Source organism: Perognathus longimembris, chromosome 9 (genome assembly GCF_023159225.1).
Source record: "Perognathus longimembris pacificus isolate PPM17 chromosome 9, ASM2315922v1, whole genome shotgun sequence".
NCBI classification, from domain to species: Eukaryota; Metazoa; Chordata; class Mammalia; order Rodentia; family Heteromyidae; genus Perognathus; species Perognathus longimembris.
This window is the reverse complement of record NC_063169.1, coordinates 71,850,536-71,874,324: the sequence shown is the minus strand read 5'-3', so window position 1 is coordinate 71,874,324 and position 23,789 is coordinate 71,850,536. Positions and strand designations below refer to the sequence as shown.

Sequence of the window (23,789 nt, the reverse complement as noted above, 5' to 3'; positions counted from 1 at the left end):
GAGGTGCTTATACTGCCTCTCGCAAGGGTGTGCTGGGCTATGGTAACAAATCTCATTTCTCTGCCCTTCACCACTCCTCTTCACTGGGCATCTTGGGGAGAGGGGTTTGGAGCTGGGCCCAAGGCCTAGAACTGTATCATCCTTGATACTGCAGTGACAATGCTAAATCTCACCTGAGCCCACAACAAAGGTTAAAAACAAACATACAAGCTTCATTTGGGGTTCTGGAAAATGTTTTATTGCAAGGGGCCCTCTGATCGATGTTACGAAACCACTTGTCAACCTCACCTGGGCTGAGCCTTCTTTCCTCAGGCTCACCCCCGCTGGAGAGCCGACAGGCACTGCCTCTGCCATGCAGGTTCAGGAAGTCCCCCCCACCCAGGTCTTCCGTCTCCTCCCCCTGTCCTTCAGGCACTGAAGCCCCCGTGTCCCTGTTGCCTTCCACTTCCTAGTTTCCTGGAAAGATCACAGGTCCCTGAGATCCACACACAAATCCCAAGGTGTCTTGCCAAAGGAGAGACTCAGAAAGTGGAAGTTTGAGCACAAATTTATTTTTATTTTGGTGTAACAGGGTAAAGTAGGGAGAAATGGGGGGAAAGGGAGAGACGTTTTCTGCTCCCCAGGCCAGAAATGGGACTAAAGACCCAAAAGGGTACCTCTTACCAGCAGCCTTTCTATTTTCTAACGGGGGTGGGGGTGGACTGGTCCTAAACCTTAGCCAGTGGTGCTGGGTAACCAAGACAGGTCTTGTTGCTTAGTATTCTAAAACATGGAGATAGCTTTAGGCCTGCCCCAAACGTAAAAGACCACGGGTGAGCTTTAGCACTTTTCTTAGATGAGCTGCTCATCCTACAGTCTAGGGATTCACAGAGTTGCCAGATTTTTTTTTGTTTGTTTTTGTATTTGCTTTCCCATTTCAAAGCAGAGGACACTCCCAGGTTACAAGCCTCCTTTCTACACATTCCGCCTTGCAGCTCAGCCCTCTCCTTAGGAAGTGTAGCTTCTAGATCTAAAATACAACCGGACGTGCTAACCTATATAGGACTCCAGGCATCCAGGCATCGAGAATGCTGGCGAATTTCAGGAAGTGGAAGCATGGGTTGGTGGTGGTGGTGGCTGTTTTCTTCTTCTTTTTAGGAGACAAAGGAGGGTGCAGAAGTGGAAGGAGGAGGAGTGAACAAACGTGGTTTCCTAGGCCCCTCGGTATTCACCCCGTGGGAAGGGGCCTGTGCGGCTCGTGGGGCGGGAGGGACGGGAGGGACGGGAGGGAAGGAGGGGGGAGTGGTACTCAGGACCTGGCTCGCGGGATGGCAGCCCCCTCTCCCGAACCTAACCAATGATAACCTTGAAAGTCAAGCTTCTCTTCGGCGGGGGTGGGGACGGGAGGAAGGTGGGTGGGGCTGACGTCGGAGGCAGCATCGGGGACCCCCCCCCTCGAGACCACCCACCCGCGCACGAGACTGGCCCGCACCCCCGGCCGCGCTCGGCCCGCACCCCGGCCGCGGCTCCCTAAGGCCAGGCGGACCCTCGGGGCGGAGCGAGCTGGGCGAGCCGGGCTGGGCCGCGGGTGCCCCTCCCGAGCTCCGGCCGCGCCCCCGGGCGAGGCCGTCGGGCCCGGCCCAAGCTCGGGCCGTGCCGGGGGCGCGGCGGGACGCCCCGCGCGGCTGGGCGGCCGGGAGCTGCCGGAGTCCGCGGCGCGGCCCCGGGCCAGCCTGGGCGGCGGGCGGCAGGAGGGGCCGGGCGCCGGGCCGGCCCGGGGTGCGCCGGGGCCTCCGGAGGTGAGCTCCGGGCGCGGGCGGAGCCGCGGGGCTGGCGGGGCCGGGGCGGGGCCGGGGGCGCGGCTTCGGGACGCTCTGCCGGGCAGGGAGCGTGGGGGCGCGGCAGGGGGCGTGTCCTTCGGGCCGGCAGGGGGCGTGGCTTCTGGGCGCGTCTGTCCGGCAGGGAGCGTGGGGTCGGAGCCTTGGGGCGTGTCCTTCTTGCGGGGCGGGGGCGGGGCGTCCCGGCAAGGGGCGTGTCTTCGGGCCGGCGGGGGCGGGGCGTCCCGGCGGGGGCGTGTCCTGCTTACGGGGGGCGGGGCGTCCCGGCAAGGGGCGTGTCTTCGGGCCGGCGGGGGCGGGGCGTCCCGGCGGGGGCGGGGCGTCCCGGCGGGGGCGTGTCCTGCTTACGGGGGGCGGGGCGTCCCGGCAAGGGGCGTGTCTTCGGGCCGGCGGGGGCGGGGCGTCCCGGCGGGGGCGTGTCCTCCGCTGTGGCCCTCGCCGGAGCTCCGCTAGCCGAGCGCGCGGAAGTGGTGGAGGGAGCTGGACGCGGCCTCGGTCGGCGGACGCGGACGCCCGGGTCCGTGGTGGGCCGGGCAGCTGTTGGAGCCCGCAGCGAGCCGGGAGAGCGGTGTCCTCGGAGCCCGGGGGTGGCGATGGCGTCCCCGCCGCGCGGCGCGCTCCGGGGCTGGGGCCCGGCGCTGGGCTGGGGGCTGGCGCTGTGCTGCCTGTGTGGCGCGGGCCCGTTGTGGGGGTGAGCGCGGGCCGGGCCGGGCCGGGGTGGGGCGGAGGGGGGCGCGGGCCGGGCCGGGAGCGCGGGCTGCAGGACGCCGTTCTTCCTCCGGTCCGGTCTGGCGTCCCGGGCCGGAGAGCCCGGGGTGGCGGCGGCCTTCCCGCCGGCCGCGGTGCCCGGGGCGTCGGGCCTGGCCCTTCCCCTCGGGCCGGGGTGGGCCGCGGAGGGAGGCGCGGGGGGGGTGGGGGCGCGGGGCGCGCTGCGGGGTCGCCGCGTCCGTGGGTGTCGCGGACGCGGAACTGTGCAGAGCCGCCGCATCTGTCTATCGACTTTTGCTTTTCCTTTCCCTGAGGTGAGACCCTGCCTCTGGGGACGGGGTGGGAGGGGCCGGGGCGGTGGGCCACGGGTGCCCCCCCAGGGCCCTGCCCGGGGCGCCCTGAGGGCTGCAGTCCCCGCCGGGCAGCGTGGGTTACAGGACCCAGGACCCTTTCCTGGAGAGTAGCAAGCGCAGAATGGGGGCTGAAGACTTAGGTTGTGTGTGTGAGTGTGTGTGTGTGTGTGTGTGTGTGTGTGTGTGTGTCTGTCCGTCCGTCCGCCCGTCTCCCACCCCCTAGCAATCCCTGAAGCCCATGCAGTAGTTGTCCTGTTTGGCCAGGCACAGAGTTGACCCCCAGGCCTCGCTGTCCCAGCCCAGTTCTCACGGTGCAGTTCCTTTTTTATTCTTTTTTTATAGGGAGAGCTTGTTTTCTTGGGTTCTGATTTATACTTGAGTTCTCAAAGCTTCTTTTGGTGCTTGTTTTGTTTATTTTTTAGTGGGACTGAAGTTTGGTTGTTTTGCTTATTTTTAGTGGGACTTAGGTTCGAGCTGAGGGCTTTGTACCTGCTAAGCAGCAGCTTTTCTATTTGAGTCATAGCTTCATCCCTTTTTGCTTTAGTTGTTCTTCAGGTAAGGTCCAGAGGATACATTTCCCTGGACCTCAGGTGTATTGACGCCACCTGTGGAGCTGGGGTGAGCAGCCACCGGGCCCAGCTTTTTTGTGGAGATGGGTTCTCACTATCTTTTTTCCTCTGCTGGCCTCACCACAATCCTCCTGATATTCACCTTCTAAGGAGCTGAGATAACAGGTAGAGCCGTGGCACCAGGACTCAACTTCTTAACTGTTAAATCTAAACTTAACAGTATGCAGTTATTTCCTGAAGCTAACATGCAGCATGATCTAGTTTACTCTGAATCATCACCTCTAAAGTTTAGTGTATTCTGAGTTAACTGTCACCTGGCCTGCTGACTTTGTCCATTTACATGGTATTTTTGCCAGCTGTGCTTTGTACTTAGATGCGTTTGTGTGTTAGTGTGAATGTGGTTAAGTGCCTTTGCATTTGCCTTTTGTTGTTGTTGTTACTGTAGTGACGTGCCCGAAGCTAGATGCTTAGGAAAAGAAGGGGTTCATTTAGCTCCCAGTTCTGGAGGTCCTCAGGCATGGTGCCACCATAGCTCCACTCTGCTGAGGACCTCGTGATACCACCGCAGGGACATGTCACAGAGAAGTCACAGTGCCAGACAGGAAGCCAGAGAGATTGGGAAAGACTGTCTTGTAAAAACTGTCCTCTGGAGAGCTAGCCAAGTCACCGGCAAAACATTGAATCCTTCCTAAGGGCATGCCCCAGTTAACAAAGGCCTCCGCTAGCCCCACCTCTTAAAGAGCTTACTGTTTCTCATCTGCCACTGGGCAGAGCCCTGCAAGTAAACCCTAGGGGAGGATACATCCAAACCACAGGAGGCCTCCTGCAGAGGAGCTGTGTTCAGGTAACACGGTGGCATGACCCAGGGCATGTATCATGTTCTAGGGAGAACGGGTAACAAGGCCCAGTGCCCCGGCTGTGCCGTAGCCTCTGAAGTAACACAGGTCACTAGCCCTGCAGAGCAGCCCGTTGCTGATCTGAAGGCTGAGAGTGATGGTCCCAGCAGCCTTAGGCGAGCATGTTCATCATGTTTTGTTGCTGTGTGGATTACCAGGGCCCAGTTCTCAGGGCCTTGTGGGCTCACAAATATAATCAAGGGGGCAGGAGTCTGCATCCCTCAATTGTTGAGCAGCATCCTTAAGAGATCGGTACGTGTGTGGCTTAGGTGCCTTCCGCAGGGCTCTTCCTGGCCGCGCCTCCTTATCTACTTGTATATCTTTCCTACCTGTGCCACCTTTTCACGATCCAGTGTCCGTCCTCTCCTCTCGAGAGGTCCCTCTAGGAAGTGGGACTTTGTTCCTGGTGGAAACCAAGTTCTTCCCGCGGTACCCATTGTCCAGTGGGTGGATCAGCTACGTTTTTTCTTTTTTGGACTCAGGCGTTGTGTTCTCACTCAAGGCTGGTGCTCCGTCACCTGATCTACACCTTCAGTTCCAGCTTTTTGCTGATTAAGTGAAGACAAAAGTCTGATCGACTTTTTATTCACGGGCTGGCTTTAAACCTGGATCTTTAGGTCTTGGTCTCCTGGGTAACTAGGGTTACAAGCGTGAGCCATTGGTGCCGGGATAATTTTATTCTTTAAAGAAATTCAGTCTTATACTTTACAACAGTCCTGAAAACATGCTTTTGTCCTTTAACAGCGGCCACCACGAGTGGAGAAAGCTCATTTTGACTCAGCATTGGCCTCCCACGGTGTGCAAGGTGAGTTCTGTCCCGCCTGGCCTGGGTTCCAGTGAAGCCTGGGGAGGCACAGCAGGCCTGATTGTCTCCTTTCTCCGTGCTGAGTGTCTTATGGAAATGTCTCCCGGGAAGGGGAAGGAGTTGCCTGCCCCCTGCCTTGCTCTCTGTGGCGCTGATGACATCGCACTCGAGAGCGGCCTCTCTCTGTCCACGGCCCGGCCTTGCCTTGCCCACCTCTCCTCCTGCTGTGCCTTGGCTGAGGCTCTGCCTGGTGGAGCAGTGCCAGCCGGGTACCCACTCCCAGGCTCTGCTCTGGCTGGTCCTTCTCACTCACACTTTGAAAAGACATTCCTGGTATGCATTGCAGTTACCCCAAGTGTTTCATCATCACTTACGCCCCCACTAGGTTTGTCAATAGTGTTTCTGAGATTTTGGCTCAGGAGTTTTAAATCTTAAGGCCTATTAACCCCACGGGATGGAGGGCAGTCACTGATAACTGGAGATGATGGGCGTGGTAGCTGGCACTTGGGGCATAGCCGACTGGAGGGGGTGACTTGATGGTGTCACTTGGTTGGTTGCTGCCCTTTGTGTCACCCATATCACAGGCAGTAAGGACCACCTCTCCCCTTTCTTCACTGACAGATATTTTTCTATTGACAAATGAAAGTGGTATCTCACTTGATATTTTCACCTAATCCTATTTATTTTTTTACTTTTTAATGTGCCATACTGGAGCTTGGACTTGGGGCTTTGCACTTGTTGCTTAGCTTTTTTACCTAAGGCTGGAGCTCTACCACTTGAGCCACAGCTCCACTTCCAGCTTTTAAAAAAATTGTTTTTAAAAATTGTTATTACAAAGGCAATATACAAAGGAGTTACAGTTACGTAAGTCAAGTGATGAGTACACTTTTTTTGGACAATGTCGCCTGTTCCCCCCACTCTCCCCCCTTGCTGCTTTTTGTGCATAATTGGAGATAAGTCTCACCGCCTTCCCTTCCCTGGGTTCACTTCAAACCAAGATCCTCAGATCTCAGCCCTCACGAGTAGCTAGGATTTTAGGCATGAGCCACCATTGCCCAGCCTAATCCTGGGAGCTGAGGAATAGTTAAGTCCCTGGCTCCCGCCAGGGAACCCATGTGCAGAGGAAGAACTGAGGCTCAGGTGAGCTACACAGACAGGGACCAGGCCAGCTTGGCCTGGCCTGTGTGAGAAATGTCGGTCTGCCCGCTGGCGGACTGTGGCTATGCAGACAACTGCCTTGCTTTGAGGCTTTAGAAGTGAGATTTTAACAACATCAACGAGTTGAAAAAATTCCAAACAAGGATGGGGAAGATGTTCAAGCTGCCGTCCTCTGGCACCAGCAACTGCCTGTGGGCTCCTGTCTCTAGGGGACGCACGATAGGTTTGGGGGCACACTTGTCATGGTCTTCACATGTCCTCAGGACATGCTGCAGCCCCTCAGAGGCTGTGTGCTGACCGAATGGAAGAAAACCAGCTGACTCTTGAGTAAGTTACCCCTGGTGAAGGCAGGCGCAGAGACCTGGGCAGGAAGCTCAGCAGACACCCACGTTCTCCGCTGCCTTTGATCTTACAGGCTGTGCAACATGAAGGAAATGGGTTTCCTTAGGCAAGGAATTGGGGTGCTGGTTGAAAGAAGGTGGCCTGTCACCCCAATCCTGCACTCAGTTGCCCAGTCATTCTGTAGCAGGCTGCTCTCACCTGGCATCTGTCACCTTTGTCATCCCTAGACAGCCTTGAAAAGATGCTTCCTCCCCCAGGAGGCCATGCAGGGGAGACAAACCTAGAGGAGATGAGCATGATGCGTGTCAACCAGGCTCTCACTTCTGGGCTTCATTGGCTTAGTCACAGGGTGGGGGGTGGGTCTTAACTAAATCATTTGTAGGTTTCTGAAAAGGTTTTGCTATGCTGAGATTTTTCTCTTGACTTTGTCTTTGTTAATGGAGGCCCAGGATATACTGATTTTTGCCTTGTGTTGGTTGGCTTCAAGTTTTCAGTACTGATTATATCCCGGATGGATTTGGACCTAGTAGTGAGACAAGTTAGATTGTACTGGTATCATCAGCCTTTATAGTTACGTGGTTCCCTCAGCAACACTGTTAGAGAAGCCTAGAACATCTAGCCCAGATGTAGTTTTCTCATGAACACGTTGTTGTCGACACCACATTTACCTTGTTGAATTAGTGTACCAGTGTCTAGTTAAAGTATGAAAGAAAGCAGGATTGCTAAGTATATTTAAACCATGAACTCTCTTGTGTCTTTTCTCCCTAGGAAGTTAGCGGCTGTCGAGACTCTCTGGATTACTGGACGATTCATGGACTATGGCAAGCATCTAGGGCCCATAAAGCCTCATGAAAGAGTCAGGAGAAGCCAGCAGACTGGAAGTTCCAGCTTGAGTCTAGTCTTAATAATATACTTACTATTTGTTAGGAGTTTGTTCAGTAGACATGATCTTTATTTAGAAACATCTTGAGGGCTGGGGATATAGCCTAGTTGCAAGAGTGCCTGCCTCGGATACACGAGGCCCTAGGTTCGATTCCCCAGCACCACATATACAGAAAACGGCCAGAAGCGGCGCTGTGGCTCAAGTGGCAGAGTGCTAGCCTTGAGCGGGAAGAAGCCAGGGACAGTGCAAAAAAAAAAAAAAAAAAAAGAAACATCTTGAGACTTTCTAACATAGCCCTGATTTTATTGTCTAATTCTACTTTGATAGACTTAAAACAATCTCATTTACATACACGACACATTGTCTGTGTATAGAGATGTGTGTACCCGTGTAGGGGGGCTAGCTTTGTTTTCCTCATTTTGTCTGCATCCTCTCTAGGTAGTTCTGTGTGCATGTGCTTGTGGTGTTGAGTTCTGCCTGCTAATTTGCTGCCTGGAGGGATCTCTTATGGGAGGGGAGTTATGGCTCCTTTGGTGCCTGTGCTTCTTGGGGATGGGGTGAACAGGAAGCAGATTGCGTGGGACCTGGGTAACGGTTCCCCAGGCTTCTGAGGTGTCAGCCTGGGTGCCTTTTTCTCTCTTCACGTTCCGCGCGCTTCCTCTGCTGCCTTCACGTGTCCTGGCTGTGTCTGCTCTCGATGACACTTCGTTTCTGAGGCTGGAATAAGAATCCACACAGCTTCTCTGACCTCTCCAGCGTGCAGTTTCAGCCGCGGGTGGTCTCTTGAGGCCACAGCGTTCTGGTCTGTGTGGAGCTCTGAGGCGTCTCGGTGTCCGTGTGGGGACCTCTGAGCCGAGCAGCTCTGAGGAAATGAGAGTTGATGTGTCCAGAGTCAAACTTGGAAAAGCAGAATAAAATTCAGAAGCAAAGACCGTGAGAGCATATTTGCTACCAAAAATGAAGCCAAGTCATGCTAGTTGATCCTGTGGTGGGTCAGGTGGCTTTGTGAGCTTGTTAGCTATGCTATATTATCTCACTGAATGTTTACAGCCTTTCAGAGCTGGGTCACACTTTTGCTGCCAGCCAGTGCCCGGGCTGGGTTGACTTCAGAGCTCCCTCTACTGGGCCGTTTGTGGTGCTGCTGCTGCTGAACAGCTGGCCAGGACGTTCTCAACACAATTTCTTTCCTCTTCAAAAGAAACTCAGTGTGTTTGTCTCTATGCATTCTTTATGAAACCGCTTGTGTGGGAAAACAAATACTCAGGACTTCTCTTTTTGTTCGCTACAGATTTTAATTAACATGTAATGTAGAAGTCATCCTAACCTAATGTTTTTTTTTAATCTTTTTTATTTTTGATTTGTATCTCAAGGCCTGATAAAGGGGAAGACTGTAATCGATCATGGCACTTTAATTTGGATGAAATTAAGGTACTGTTCTATTTCTACTGCAAAAGAAGTATTGAATTACAGCAGTTCTTGTCATAAGTATACCTTTAAAGTCACATTTAAAACATCAGGGTCATAAGTATATGCATTTTAATGGCGCCCTCGTGGCCTTTTTAGCAATTATTGATATTTAGAATAACCCCATAAATTAAATAAAAGCTGACTTTTTCTCCTCTTCTGCCCGGGCCCGAGCCATTGCATATTTACCTGTGGGCAGTGAGCTCGGAGAGGCAAAGCTTGTCTGGGTTGTGCAGAGCTGACAGCCAGCCCATAGCTCCCAGACGTGGGTATCTGGCAGGTGTGTCGTATGGTGGACATCTCTGCACAGTTAGGGCTCAGGGAGTCGGCACCCGGCACCTGGCATGGGCCTTTCCAGCCGTGGGTGGTGTGTGTTTCTACGTAGGGATTATGAGCGAGGAGCCAACGATGAGGCCTTCCAGTACGAGGGCTCCTGTTACAGAGTAAGGCGGGGCAGGCTGGGGGTGCAGCCCGGTGGTGTGGCGCTTACCCAGTATGCCTGAGGCCTGGCCTCCGGCCTCCGAGGACTAAGTCACAGGTCTAAGATACAAATTTGCCGGAGTGGCACAAGTGTTTTTTTAAATTTTTTTGGTAGATACTTTTGCTTCACAAAGGACATGGAACCTTCCTGCACAGGCTCAGCTTTCCGTGTTGTGTGCCAGCAAGCCCTTGTAGACTCTGTAGTGTCAGGAGAAGAGGAAGTTGTGATGAACCTTGGCGGGGTGGGGTGGGGAGTCGGGGGGGGGTATCATACTTGGCTTCTGTCTTGAGGGACTGGCCAGGGGGGTGTCATCCATGGCTTGCGTCTTGAGGGACTGGCCAGTCTTGGTAGCCACGCCCCTGCTTACTCAGAACTCAGTGCTGGGTTTGCTTGTGTGGTGTAACGTGTAATCGGTGTTGGTCCCACACAGAAGTGGCCTGGTTTGACCGTCTCCGTACGTCATCCCCGATGGCTGATGCCAGAGGAGGGGGTGGCAGGTGAGGGAGGCGGTGAGGGGCACGAGACCCGGGGTGGACAGCTTCTGTGACGGGAGCCGGCAGGGCCGTGTCCAGAGGGGACGAGGAGGCCAGGCACTGGAGCGCCGGCGGGAGAACCGTCTTGGGAGGGGGGAGGATAGCAGGCTGAAGTTCTTCTAAGTGCGCTGGTCACGTTCTGGTCTCATGGGCACGTAGGAGTTAGATGTTCTTGCAGCCTGCTGGGTTAGCATAGCTGCAGGGAGGTACTTGCCGCCGGCTCCAACAAGCCTTCCCTGTACAGTCAGGCGTGTGCCGGTGTGTGCCGCATTGTTTTCCCTAGTCATGTCTGCCCTCAGTGTGTTGTACTCTGTCATAGTTGGGGAGCCAGTTCTGCTGCCTACCTGAAGCTTGTGGGTTGAACTAGGAGCCACTCCTGAGGTGCTCATGCATGAGTTTTGTTTGACAAGCCTGGGGGACAAGTGTCAGGTGGAGCAGTTTCGCTGTTCCAATAACCCTGGGACCACATTTTCCTTCTCCCTCTGGCAACCCTTTCTCAAATGTAGTGTGGTTGGGAGTGTATAGTATGTAGTTTTCTCTTAAACACGCTCTTGTGTTTCCTCCCTGTGTTCTCATGACTTGATATCTATCTCTCCCCCTCTCTCTCCCCCTCTCTTTCCCTCTCTCTCTCCCCCCCTTTCTCTCCCCCTCTCTCCTTCCTTCTCATCTCCCCCTCCCCCTTGCCTGACCCGGGGCTTGAATGCAGGGCTTGAGTTCTGTCCCTGAATTTTTTTCTCAAGACTAGCACTCCACCACTTGAGCCACAGCTCCACTTCCAGCTTTTCTGGAGATTAATTGGAGATGAAAGTCTCACAGACTTTCCTGCCCAGGCATGTCCCTTTCTTCTTACAGAACTGAGCAGGATTTTACTGTCTATATTTGTATCACAGTTTAGCCATTCACCCAGGAGAGCTTGTGTTTTCACATGAATTTGTGTAATCATTTAAGTCTCATTTTCACATGTATCTAGCACTTCATGCAGAATACACATATAATCATCTTACTCACCTAAATGAGTAGAGCTTGAATTTTGTATGTATTGATTAAATTTTCCTTCCAGGTTTTGAGTTGGATCTTGCATAGGCTTTTGTTTTTAATTGCATGCAGGATCTTTTGCGGGACATGAAGACGTACTGGCCTGATGTAATTCATCCATCTTCTAACCGCAGCCAGTTCTGGTAAGTATGAGTTTCTGGCAGTCATCATATCACACATTTAAAGCACAAGTGTGTAGAGCTTCCTTAGAGATTTTAAACGAAAGCTGTGTGGGAGGTGCAGAAAACAGGCAGTTGGATCTGTCTTCTTAGGCTCAGAAGTGTGAGTAGCCTTTTATGCACTGACGATTGTTGTGCTGTGTGTGTGTGTGTGTGTGTGTGTGTGTGCGTGTGACAGTCCTGGGCTTAAACTCAAGGCCTGGGCTTTTTTTGCTCAAGGCTAGTGCTCTACCTTGAGCCACAGTTCCACTCCTGGCTTTTTAGTGGTTCATTGAAGGTAAGAGTCTCACTGACTTTCCTGCCTGGCCTGGCTTCAAACTACAATCTCCAGATTGGCCTCCTGAGTAGCTAGGATTACAGGCATGAGCCACCTGGTGTAGGTCATTTTAGTTTGGCAGTTTAGCATCATGTATTGTGTTTGGGCCTGAGTAGCCCTTGAGAAGTAGGTGTCTCTTTATTGCCTTGGGGATAAACACCAAGAAATCTGCCCTGCTCTTCTTTTTTTTTTTTTTTGCCAGTCCTGGGGCTTGGACTCAGGGCCTGAGCACTGAGCACTGTCCCTGGCTTCTTTTTGCTCAAGGCTAGCACTCTGCCACTTGAGCCACAGCGTCCCTTCTGGCTGTTTTCTGTATATGTGGTGCTGGGGAACTGAACCCAGGGCTTCACATATATGAGGCAAGCACTCTTGCCACTAGGCCATATCCCCAGCCCCTGCCCTGCTCTTCTCGGAGTGATAGGGCCTCTCTGAACACAGAAGGCAGCACCCTACAGCACCCTGGATAGTAACTACATGACCGTACTTCTGTATTAGTGTAGTTCAGATATTTTGTCCTACATCATTTGCAATTGGAAGTTTTTTTTGAGTGTGTGTGCTGGTAAAATGTCCAATTGAAAGTGACATGTGGCTAAATATTTTGAACTGTAGTTTTAACACATTTATATCTCTAACATCTGTTGTTTGTTTCAAAAATAATTGTTGAGTGCCAGTGGCTCACACCTATACTCTAGCTTCTCGGGAGATGAGATCTGAGGATTATGATTTGAAGCCTGCCACAAGGCAGAAAATCTGAAAGACTCTTATCTCTATTACCAAGTAAAAAGCTGGAACTGCACACCTAGCTTAAGTGGTAGAGTGCCAGCTACAAACAAAAAAGCTGAGTGAGAGCATGAAGCTCTAAGTTCAAGTCCCAGTACTGGCATTAAAGGAAAAAAAAGTTGACATTTGGGTGGTACTGGGGTTTGAACTCAAAGCCCTGTGCTCTACCTCGTTCGCTGTGCCCCAGACCTAGCCACAATTCCCATTCTTCTCTCCAGTAGTCCTATGGACTTGGTTCCGGTATTCGTGTTTTGCTGATACCAAGTCACTCATAATTTGGGTTTCATTCGCTATGTTAGCTTGAAAGAATCTTCGGGTTCTAGAAACTGTTCTACATTAAGAAAGCTATTCATCTGTCTTGATCTTTGTTCCAATTCTGTTTTCTCAGTTAGGTCTGAGTGACATATCACCTATACCCAATGCATTTATTTAAAACAGGTACAAGAGGTGAATTTTACCAGTGAGGTGATGCACATTTAGATTGTAGTTTTAGACAGTTACACGCGAGTGCTTTATAAATGGTTGTGTGACTGATAATTCCAACTTGACGACCCAATCACTGACAAAGCTGAGCCAACTTGACACGTGTTTTGTTTTCCATGCTAACAAGGCTAGCTTGCCTCTGAACTGACAAGGTGTCAGGACGCTCCAGGTGGGTGTGCATTCTGTTTAGCGGTGGGTGGGACTCAGAGGGCCCTGATCTTAGAATCAAGATCAAGCTGAGGGACACCCTGGCTGTGCCCTTCAGCAAGCCCAGCCACTCAGCACCTCAGTTTTCCCATTTCGCAACTGGCAGTGATAGTTTCCTCTTGCAGAGCTGTGAGAACCAAGTGAGGAGCATGACACTGTAATGCGCAGGAACGTAAGGAGTTACCGAGATGCCTTAGAATACAAATTGTTCTTTGCTGCCTTGTGGGTTGCTGTCCTCAAGTGTGGATTTGCCAGCTGGGTGGTCGGTTGAGGTGGACATGGCGGTGGCCAAGGCCTTTGCCCTTCCTGGGCTCCTGGAGACGGGACAGGTTGGCCCTGCTCCAGGCCCCAGCCTTGCTGGAGACCACACTCACAGTGCGACTTGGTGGGTGGCTGAACAATGGTGTGTTCTTTTCTTTTTCTCAGCTGTGATTGTAGAGATGAGTTCTCTTTGGAGTCTGTCACGAGTTTAGCGAGTCTGAGCCTAAGCGTGGGAGATGGAAGTAATTGCCTAGGTTGCATATAAGGAATGCTCCCCCCTTCCCTTCTGGGAAGGCGGTGGTGCGTGTGGCAGCAGTGCCAGGCAGACATGTCTGAGCACGCTTGTGAATCCCGCAGGAAGCACGAGTGGGATAAGCATGGCACCTGTGCCGCCCAGGTGGATGCCCTCAACTCTGAGAAGAAGTACTTCGGGAAGAGCCTAGATCTGTACAAACAGGTGGACCTCAACAGGTGGGTGAACTCCTCCCCATCGACCTAGGGGCCCAGGCAGAATGAGTGGCAGCCATTGGCCTATTTTCTCTGGCACCCTGAAAGGGTGGTGGTGGTCCAATTCCTGGGAAAGACTCCAGCTCCTCCCCCCACCCCCCCAATACTTTTGCAGTTCTTCCAGATTGTAAACACACAGGGCAGGTGTGGACTTAGCTGCCTGACTTGTCAGAGTTGGCTCCGAGGAAAGCCAAGGCCGACAAGCGACTGCTTGTTAACAAGGTCATTTCCCCAGAGGCATTGGAAGCCAGTAAGCCTTCACCTCCTCCTGGACACAGGGGGAGAGGGCCTTTAGGCTCCGGGAGGGAGGCTGTCTTGGTGGACCTGTTGCTCCTTGACATCACCTCTGTTCTGGCAAGGGGGGCTATGTCGTCATCATTCAAGAGCTGGCGTCTCGTGAGGAGGCGTGCCTTGCCAGGGCTGTGGTCAGCCTTCCTCAGTCTGGGTACCCAGACCTTGCGGCCAGCCTGTCCCCTCCTACTGCACACTTAGGCTGTGCCAAGGCTGCTAGGAATTTTTATTGTTGTTGTTTCTTTCCCCTAGTCCTGGTGCTTGAACTCAGGGCCGGAGCGCTGTCCCTGGCTTCTTTTTGCTCAAGGCTAGCACTCTACCACTTGAGCCACAGCGCCTCTTCTGGCTTTTTCCCAGGGCTTCATGCATGCTGGGCAAGCACTAAGCCACCTTCCCAGCCCCTATTGTCCTTTCTTGTGACAAGCCAGTGACCTGGTGTTTTAGAATCGTGACAGGGCTGAGTGAGGACAGCATCTGTAGGCTGGCTAGGGCAGCTCCTGAACCCCCCCCCCCTGCCCCCAGGCTGAGAAGGTGGGCCTACGGGCGCTGGTAGGCCAGGGGGATGGAGCTCTCGTGAATGGGATTAGTGCCTTCATGAAAGACCCCAGGCAGATTCTCACGGAGCATGGCAACTCCGGGCCCGGTGACTCGGAGACGCCCTTTGAACCGTCGCAGCCCCCAGTCATCGCGGGCTTTAAACCCACTGTCTACGACCAGACAGAAAGCTCCGAGGAGAAGTTCATCCTCAAGACCCGTGAGAACCCAGTGGTCCCCATAGGGTGCCTGGGCCCCGGGGCTGCCCTCTGCCACGGCCTCTGCTCCTTCCCCCTCCCCCATGGCCGCCCTCTGCCAAGGCCTCCTTCCCTTGGGGCCAGTCCCCGCTGCTCCCAGCTCACGATGGGCACCCGGATCGCCGCCCTGGGCTTCATGATCGTGGCCACCTTGTTGGGTTTAGCGGCATCCTCTATGAAGTCTCGGGCCTGAACTCACGGCCGAGCTGTGAAACCTCTGCGGAGATGATCCCCAAATCCAGGCACCAACCCCTAGCCCTGAGGAGACCTCCAGCAGCGCTCTGTGTCACTGCGGAAGGACGTGGCCGATGGTTGTAACCGACAGATTTCTCCCCCAGAAATCCTAGGTTTGATTTAGTTTGGGTGTGCCAAACTGGGATTTGTGCCACATCTCCCCTCTACTCCATACTGAATAAACTCTAATCTGCATTAAAAAAAGAAAGAAAGAGCCCAGGCAACCACAGGGCCAGCTGATAGCAAGAAGTGCCCTCTGTGAGAAACTGGGTTGTCCTCAGATCTGCCCATCCCTCATCCAGAATTATAGCCTCCAGAAATAGGAGAAACAAGTGCCAGTTGATTATTCTTTTAAGGAGGAGAAAAAGTGACAGATTATACAGCATTTGCATTGCTGCTTTGAACTGTACAGCTGCTTTAGCATTCCCCTTCAGATGATAATATCCCAGGAGCCTTTGCTCTTCAAACACATGCAAAGTGACGCATCGTCTAGAAGACAGCAAACCTCCATTGCTCCTGTGCACGTGTGCCCCGCCCCGTCTGCACCGATGGCGTCTCACCACCTCAAGCAGACGGCATTCTCTGTCAAAACAGCCGGGATTTGAGTCAGTGGCTCCAGCAGTGGGGACAGAGGGGCGGGGTGCCTTTTCAGAGGCTGGAATGTCTCAAAGTGAACCCTAAAAATGAGTTTAAAACTACCAGCTGACGGGGTGTGTGTGTGTGTGTGTGTGTGTGTGTGTGTGTGTGTGTGTGTACTGGTTCTGGGACTTGAACTCAGGGCCTGGGCACTGTCCCTGAGCTTTGTGCTCAAGGCGACATTCTGCCAGCCGCAGTTCCACTTCTGGCTGTTTTGTGATTTATTGGAGCTGCACAGGCTGGCTTCAGACTTCAGATCTCAGCCTCCCGAGTAGCTAGTATTACAGACAGGAGCCACTGGCACTGGGCTTAGAGTACAGGGTTTTAAACCTATCTTCAATCCTGATTCTGACACCAACTACAATGTCTAATGTCTTAGATCCTAGTTTCCCTGACGTGAAATGAGAGGATAGGTTGCCCTCAGAGTTTGAAGTCTCTTCCGGCTCTTAAAATCTGCATCATTTAGTGTGTATCTTAGGAGCTTCGTCACCAGTCCCGTGCCCAGCTCCCAGTGCATCTGGATTGAGGGATGTGCTCGAACCACTTCCTCCCCTCCTAATTCAAGATCACAAACACTCCAAAAGCCATGATGAAACGTCACTGAGAGCGTGTCCTGCCCTTGCGAGATTTTTACTGAGAGTAGGTCCTCGTGAGACCTCACTCTTGGGACATTCTCTCGGGCAGCCCAAAGAGCTGGAGTTAAAGAGGGACTGTCCTCACATGTCAACGGCTGATGCTGGAAGACACCGTGCTGCTCCCTCTGCTGGGGACGGTCTTTCACCTGAACCAGGAGGACGCCACCCAATAGAATAGAGTACAACCACAGACGTGAAGGCAGTATTTCCCAGTTCTGTCACTGGAAGGAGCAAAAAAATTAGGTTAATACTTCATGTAACCTAGTTTATCTGAGATGTTATTGTTGTGACTTACATCGGTAGAAGTTGAAGTCTTAGACACATTTTTGGCACCGAGAGCATACGTTTATGTGGAATCTGGGCATTCCTGGGGCTTTGAGGACCCCCCCCCACACACATACACCAGGGTCCCCTCCTGCCCACCACCTACGTCTTTCTCCCACCTGCTCCTGCCTGTCCAGAAGCAAAGCACTGCAGCAGGTGAGTAGCTGGAGAACAAGCCATGGCTTTGCTTCCCATGTGGGACCACAATCCAGAATGGTCTAGAAGGTGCCGATGGAGCTACGGAGAACCCTTGTGGGATGGTAGAGTGAGCAGATTCATCTTTGCCTCTAGAATTTAGCAAGTTCGTTAATCAAATCAGGAAGTTTCTCCTGGCAGTGCTTTAGGAAGAGACATGAGGATATCGTCATTGAACACCTGTGGCCACATGGAGTTTTTCAGGCTAAATCTTAGACTCTACAACTGGAGGCTCCCTTTGAGCATAGGTGTGGCCAGTGGGTGGGGCTGGGGGTGCTTCTGCAGCTTGCATGGTCTCTGGGGCGCCGCTGGGGCCCAGGTTCTAGAAAGTGTCGAGGTGGTAGCACGTATGCTGGGATGGGCAAAGGCTTGTTTGCTGTCTTGTTGACAGATTCACTGCCAGAAGTCCCAGGAAAAAAAACCTTAAGTTTTCCTACAAAATAGAATGTCTAGAAAAAATGGACCATTATACAGCTGTTTTGTTTTCTGTTTTCAGTGTACTCCTAAAATTTGGAATTAAGCCATCTATCAATTACTATAATGTAAGTGTTGCCTTTACCTCTGTGTGTGTCCCTGGGGGCATCTAGCAGGGTCCTTGCTTCCCATGAGCAGCACTCTGATTTTGCAGTGACCCCACACCAGCCCCTGCACCGCCTGTAGTAGCTGTTGCATGGGTTTTGTCTCTGCGTGTGCGATGAGGAAGCATAGGTACAGATGCATAGTCTGCTGGGTCGTGCGTGCTCCGGGCTCTTAGAGCTGGTGGAGTAGGAGTTTGAAAATGCATTCGATGTTAGGGTACTCGTCAGAAATGCTTTTTTTTTTTTTCATAAGAGAATAGTAAGCACAGTCATATCTTTTGGCGGGAAAGCATGAAATGTCGTCTGGGATTTTTGATATTCAGGTTTGGCCTCAGGGTCTCACGCCTGCTAGGCAGGTGCTCTGTCACTTGAGCCACACCCCTAACCCTAGTGGATTGTCTCTTTGTCACCCTACTGAACTGCAGTCACACACAGGTGTTATTCCATTGCAATGTGTGTGTGGCCTCTCGGTCCACCTTGACAGAGCCCCGTGACACTCAGCTCTGAGCTGTTCAGGTTTTCCTGTTGAAGTTCATTGCTAACACACCTTTGTTCCATGTCAGATTTCAGATTTTAAAGATGCCCTTACCAGATTCTATGGCGTGGTACCTAAAATCCAGTGCCTCCTGCCAGAAAAGGTTGGATATATGTCATATTTTATCATCTTTCTGTCTTTATCAAGAAGACAAGAGTAGTTTCTTGGCAGTTCGTCTTCACTGTGGAGTTTCCAGGACAGTTGCATGTGTGCATGTGTGTGTACATGTGTGTGCAGGGGCAGGCATGTACTATGTGTGCACAGATGTCTGTGACCATGTCTGAGTATGTGCATGTGTGTGCATACACACGTAGACAGGTGCTATGTGTATAGGTGACCACACCTGAGCGCATGCATACATGTGTGCACACACGCATGTGGGTGTGTGTGTACAGGCATTGTTCTTCGATACTGTGCTGGAATGGTTTTGGGTGTTCACCCTAGGGAGAATGTACTGTCAGGGGAGGGAAGGGGGAGGAAGTGGAGAGGTGTGTTCCTAGGTAAAAATGTCTGAGTTTAAAAGTTCCCATAGTTTATGATGCTAGTCTTAATTATTTTAGTTACAATTATCTAATTTATAGATAAGTTGCAGTTTCTTCTTTTAGCCAGTAAGGACAAGATTCTATCAGTTGGTACTGTTTAACTAAAGGAGCCATTTTCTCTTCTCATACCTGGCCAGGTGCAGTATGTGTGGTCTGGTCTGCACGCATCTTTCTAGATGCTTCGTAGTTACTTTGCAAGCTGAGGGGACGCCTGCCCCTTCACACAGGGCGGCTGGGCTGGGCTGGGCTGGGCTGGGTGGCTGGGCCGGTGGGGTGGGCAGCCGGGCCAGGGCCTCAGCCCGCAGCTTCCCAGAGCAGCACGCCCCTCCCCCCCCCCCCCCCCCCCCCCCCCGCGGTGCTCGCCAGCTCTTCTCCCAGGCTCCGCAGTCTCAGGTCTGCGTCCCCTGCGTTTCTCCTCTTTAAGCCAGTTCTGATGCTGAAGCCGAGATGGCAGCCCACGGACTGAATGCTAGCGGTCTGTCTGTGTGTGTTTCCCAGGGGGAGCAGGTGCAAACCATTGGACAGATAGAGTTGTGCTTCACCAAGGAGGACTTGCACTTGCGGAACTGCACTGAGCCCGGGGGACGGCCGTCCGCGGAGAGGGACACGTGGCGGTCGGAGCGGGCTGCGACTCAGGAGATGATGTGTGTGAAGACGGCCCCATCTTCTACCCCCGCCCCCCGCCAGGACCCGGCAGTGACGCCCACACTTTGAAATCCCCTGTTTCACAAAGGAAGAGAAAGTCACAAGTCACTGCTTTCTAAAAAAAATGACTCTCGAGCCCTCTCACGGTGTGCTTTGCGTTTTCTCTCGGTGTGTGGGTCGATGTTTCTATCCTCATCTGATCAGTGTGCTCTGGGCTCTGCAGCTGGGTTTGCATCAGGGCCCTTTCCTCTCACACTGTCCACACTCAGGCTGCTGATAGACACGCACGCACGCACGCATCTCAGCGTAGCCCAGTGCCACATTCCTCGCACCATGTACAGCCACAGATCTGTCCTGTGGAGCATGTGAGCTCGGCTTGTGGGTTGCACTCCTGGCCTCCTGTGAAGGAGGGGGTGGTGCTCTATGCAGTGGTTACTTCCTGTTCCTGCATTCGTTAACATTGCCTCTGACGACATGTTCACACACACACACACTTTCAGGGGCTTGAACCCAGGGCCGGAACATTGTTGCTGAATGTTTTTACTCAAAGTTAGCACTGTGTCACTTGAGCCACAGCTCCACTTCTGGCCTCTCAGCTTTTTGGTAGTCCATTATATCACAGACGTTCCTGCCTGCCTGGGCAGGCTTCAAACCCACGATCCTCAGATCTCAGCCTCCTGAGGGGCTGGGATGACAGGTGTGATCTCAGATCTCAGCCTCCTGAGGGGCTGGGATGACAGGTGTGATCTCAGATCTCTGCCTCCTGATAGCTGGAATGACAGGCGGGTGCCCAGGCAGGTGCCCAGCTTTGAGCCATATTATTTTAAAGCAGTTTTTCAGGTTAATACCCATTCATTTCTTGTACAAGTAGAAACTGTGCAGGGCAGGCCCTAGGCCCGGCACCACGTCTGCTTCCATGGTGTTGTGAACGTGGGTCAAAACTGGAAGAATTGGCTGGGCACCAGTGGCTCGTGCCTGCAATCCTAGCTACTCAGGAGGCTGAGATCTGAGGACCACAGTTCAAAGCCAGCCTGGGCAGGAAAGTCCCTGAGACCTCCAATTCGGGGGTGAGGTGGGGTGGTGGGGAATTTAATCCAGGGCCCAAGGCAAGGTGAGCAATGCACTAAAATATGTTTCTAGAACTCAACTCTTGGTGCTGGGTGGGGAGGCAGAGAATCTGAAGCAGACTTAGAAATGCTGCTTTTCTTTCCTTGCAAGGTGTAGCTCATGAGCCAGAGCCGGGACAGGATCCCAGATCTCGAGTTTTGTAAGAATACAGATTCATTGCATTGCTGCTAGGATGAGCAACATTTCCCACAGAACGGGCATTCAGTAAGATTTTTTTTCTCATTCTAAGCAAAAATTTTTGACAAGCAATGAGAAATACTGCAATTTTCTGTAATTTCTGTGATGGAAATTACGATTGTGTGTGTGTGTGTGTGTGCGTGCGTGCGTGACAAGTCTTCCATTACTTAAGGCAAAAAGCACAGAATTAGCATTTCAGACTCAAATGATAGAAAGTTCTAGACTGAGTTGTCAAGTGCTGGGTTGACTTGATGCTGACTTGCTTTTAACATTTCAGACCTGTTCAGATGTCACACATTCTTAATCCTTAGTTTCAGGGAGCAGGACATGAAACAGCATCTGTTTATGTTTTGATGTGGCACAGGCTGGTTTTACCCTTGAAGATGCACCGCTGGCTTCCACCCAGCCCGGCCCGCACAGCCGGTGCTCTGGCGCTCAGTACCTCACCGCCAGCTTCCCACCCAGCGTGGCCCGTGTGGCTGGTGCTCTGGCGCTCAGTACCTCACCGCCGGCTTCCCACCCAGCCCGGCCCGCACAGCCGGTGCTCTGGCGCTCAGTACCTCACCGCCGGCTTCCCACCCAGCCCGGCCCGCGCGGCCCAGTGCTCTGGCGCTCAGTACCTCACCGCCGGCTTCCCACCCAGCCTGGCCGGTGCTCTGGCGCTCAGTACCTCACCGCCGGCTTCCCACCCACCCCGGCCCGCGCGGCTGGTGCTCTGGCGCTCAGTACCTCACTGCCGGCTTCCCACCCAGCCTGGCCCGCGCGGCTGGTGCTCTGGCGCTCAGTACCTCACTGCCGGCTTCCCACCCAGCCTGGCCCGTGTGGCTGGTGCTCTGGCGCTCAGTACCCTCACCGCCGGCTTCCCACCCAGCCCGGCCCGCGCGGCTGGTGCTCTGGCGCTCAGTACCTCACCACCGGCTTCCCACCCAGCCTGGCCAGTGCTCTGGCGCTCAGTACCTCACCGCCGGCTTCCCACCCAGCGCGGCCGGTGCTCTGGCGCTCAGTACCTCACCGCGGCTTCCCACCCAGCGCGGCCGGTGCTCTGGCGCTCAGTACCTCACCGCCGGCTTCCCACCCAGCGTGGCCCACGCGGCCGGTGCTCTGGCGCTCAGTACCTCACCGCCGGCTTCACCCTGCTGGGCTTCGCTCCGGTCTCCGTGAGCTGCCACGGTGCCCGGCACAGCCCTGTGATGTGGGAGGTGCTTAGTAAATGCTAGATCTGGAGGAAAGCACGCCAACGGCCAAGGGTGACCGTGGGCATCAACCGTCAGGGATTTAGAAGGGAAACTCGGCGAATCACCACGTCGGTCCAGTATGTGGGCTCTTGGGACTTAGTTAAAGTTGAATGTCACATGCCTACGGCGTGGCTTCTGTGTCTTTAGAAAGTGCAGCTGTTGATCTCAGAAGTTGCTTTCAGACAGAGGGCAACTGAGGCAAGCTGGGAAGCTCAAAAGGAGAAGAGGGTTCATTAGAAAAGAGGTGACGAAGAACGCGACGACGAGGCACACTTGAGCGTGTTTAGCCGTCTTCTAGGGCACAGCTTGAGTTTCCACATTGGCCAGTCAGAACCTTGGGGATGGGGGTCCGAACTGGGCGCCTGGCATCCTGAACAGAGAAGTGGGCAGGACAGAGCAGGAGCTGAACTCACTGGGGGGAGAGGGCAGGGTGGCCTTTCTCCCAGGCCTGGGGGGGTGGGGGTCAGGAGGGCGAGCAGGCCAGTCACTGACCACATGACAGGTGCACGTGTGCACCTGCCCAGGCGTGTTGGGGCTCTCTGGGGTGACTGGACACACGGTCCTCATAGAGATGGGTGGTCCAGGGGGACGCCCTGGCCACGCTGGCACACAAAGGTCATTGTAGATTACTGTCTAACACTGTGTGTGTGCATACGCACGCACGCACGCACGCACGCACACACACACACACACACACACTGCTTTGCTGGATAACCCCGGTTGTCTGGCCTGGGGATTTCATCTCGTTAGCATCGTTGTCAGCATCATTTGGTGGTCTTTGACATTCAGGGGAGAGTCGGGAGAATCCTCCTTTACCAGAGGCCCTGGTAACCATGGCAAGTACCCCAGCCTGTTGTCCTGGCAACCAGGGGCCCTGTGCCATCTCCTTGCCTCGCTTGGGTGGAAGGCGGCCCGACACCACCCTCCCCCAGTCCGTGGACACATCTCACTCCCCCCACGGCTCCGGTGACGTCCGTCGAGCGAGGCCTCGGGGAGCCCACGGGGTCCGGCACCTCGCCTGCAGCCAGCTTCCGTCTGTCCTGAGCCTCCCAGCTCACCTGCTTTCCTGATGCTCCTCCGGCCAGTGCCGCCTCGTGTCTGGGGCTGTGCTGTGCCGAGCCGAGGATGGGGGGAGGGAGGCCCTGGGGCCAGTGCTGGGCTCCCCCACCCCACCCCAGCCCCGGGCTGTGGGCCCCACTCTGCCTCCCCTGCCCCCCATGGAGATGTCCAGCCCGCCCTCTGCCTGGCCTCGGGCAAGCTGATGTGTGTCCAGCCCTGGGGGCCAAGGTGAGGTCCTCGAGCGGCAAATCTGCTCCTTCACCCTGTGTGGGTGCAATCCTGTGATAACACCTTCTATAAATAGCTTCCCCCTCTCCTGCCTTCTGTTCTGACCACATTTCCTGACCTGGCTTGGAAAGTGGGCACACCCATCCTCCAAGGGAGATGGAGGCCGCGCACAAGGCAGCAGGGCAGATCTCCCTGGAGGAGGGGAGACTGGGCAAGCGGGCAGGTGTCAGGGTTTTTAGCCCCTCCCCCCGACTTGCGGGAGAGACAGAGAAGCACGCCCCAACTGGACAAGCCAAGAAAGGAAAGGGTCGACAGACCGCCCGCACCCAGCCCTCCCTCACCGGAGGACAATCAGACGGCCTGGGAGTCAAGTCAGCGCAAGATCTCATTTACGGGGAACACATGTAACTAATATAAGGCACAGGAGCCAATCAGATGAAAGATCGGCAGGAAGGGGCGGGGTGTGCGTGCACCTACCTGGGGACCGTCAGGGGAGGCACGAGCTGTCCGTCAGGGCGGAAGAGCCAGGGGACCAATCCTAGAGGCGCCCAGATTTCTCGTCACAGCCCACAGAACCGCCTCTGGGTTCAGCGTCAGGCGCCATCTTAGCCACAGGTGGCCCCAGGACTGAGAGACAGGCGGAGCCGGCGAGGTGACGTCCTCTTTCTGATCCAGGTGTGTCCCCCAGGCAGGGCTCCCTCTTCAAGAGGAGACACAGAGCGATGTCCCTGAGCCAGGGCGAGGGAGTGAGGATCGCTGTCGCCCCGCACCTGCTCTCT

At 54.0% G+C, this 23,789-nt stretch overlaps 1 protein-coding gene and 1 pseudogene across 1 annotated transcript; both read left to right on the top strand.

The window, feature by feature from the left end:
- The first annotated feature begins 2,268 nt into the window (after nt 1-2,268).
- LOC125357614 lies at nt 2,269-21,705 on the top strand. The gene is given in 11 exon segments (XM_048354567.1): nt 2,269-2,508; nt 5,088-5,148; nt 7,417-7,469; nt 8,902-8,959; nt 11,117-11,187; nt 13,628-13,741; nt 17,380-17,425; nt 18,025-18,099; nt 19,037-19,181; nt 19,184-19,234; nt 20,954-21,705. Coding segments are annotated over 11 exon segments (1,524 nt in total). The 5' UTR covers nt 2,269-2,410.
- LOC125357769 lies at nt 14,694-15,052 on the top strand (annotated as a pseudogene).
- Nucleotides 21,706-23,789: the final 2,084 nt, after the last annotated feature.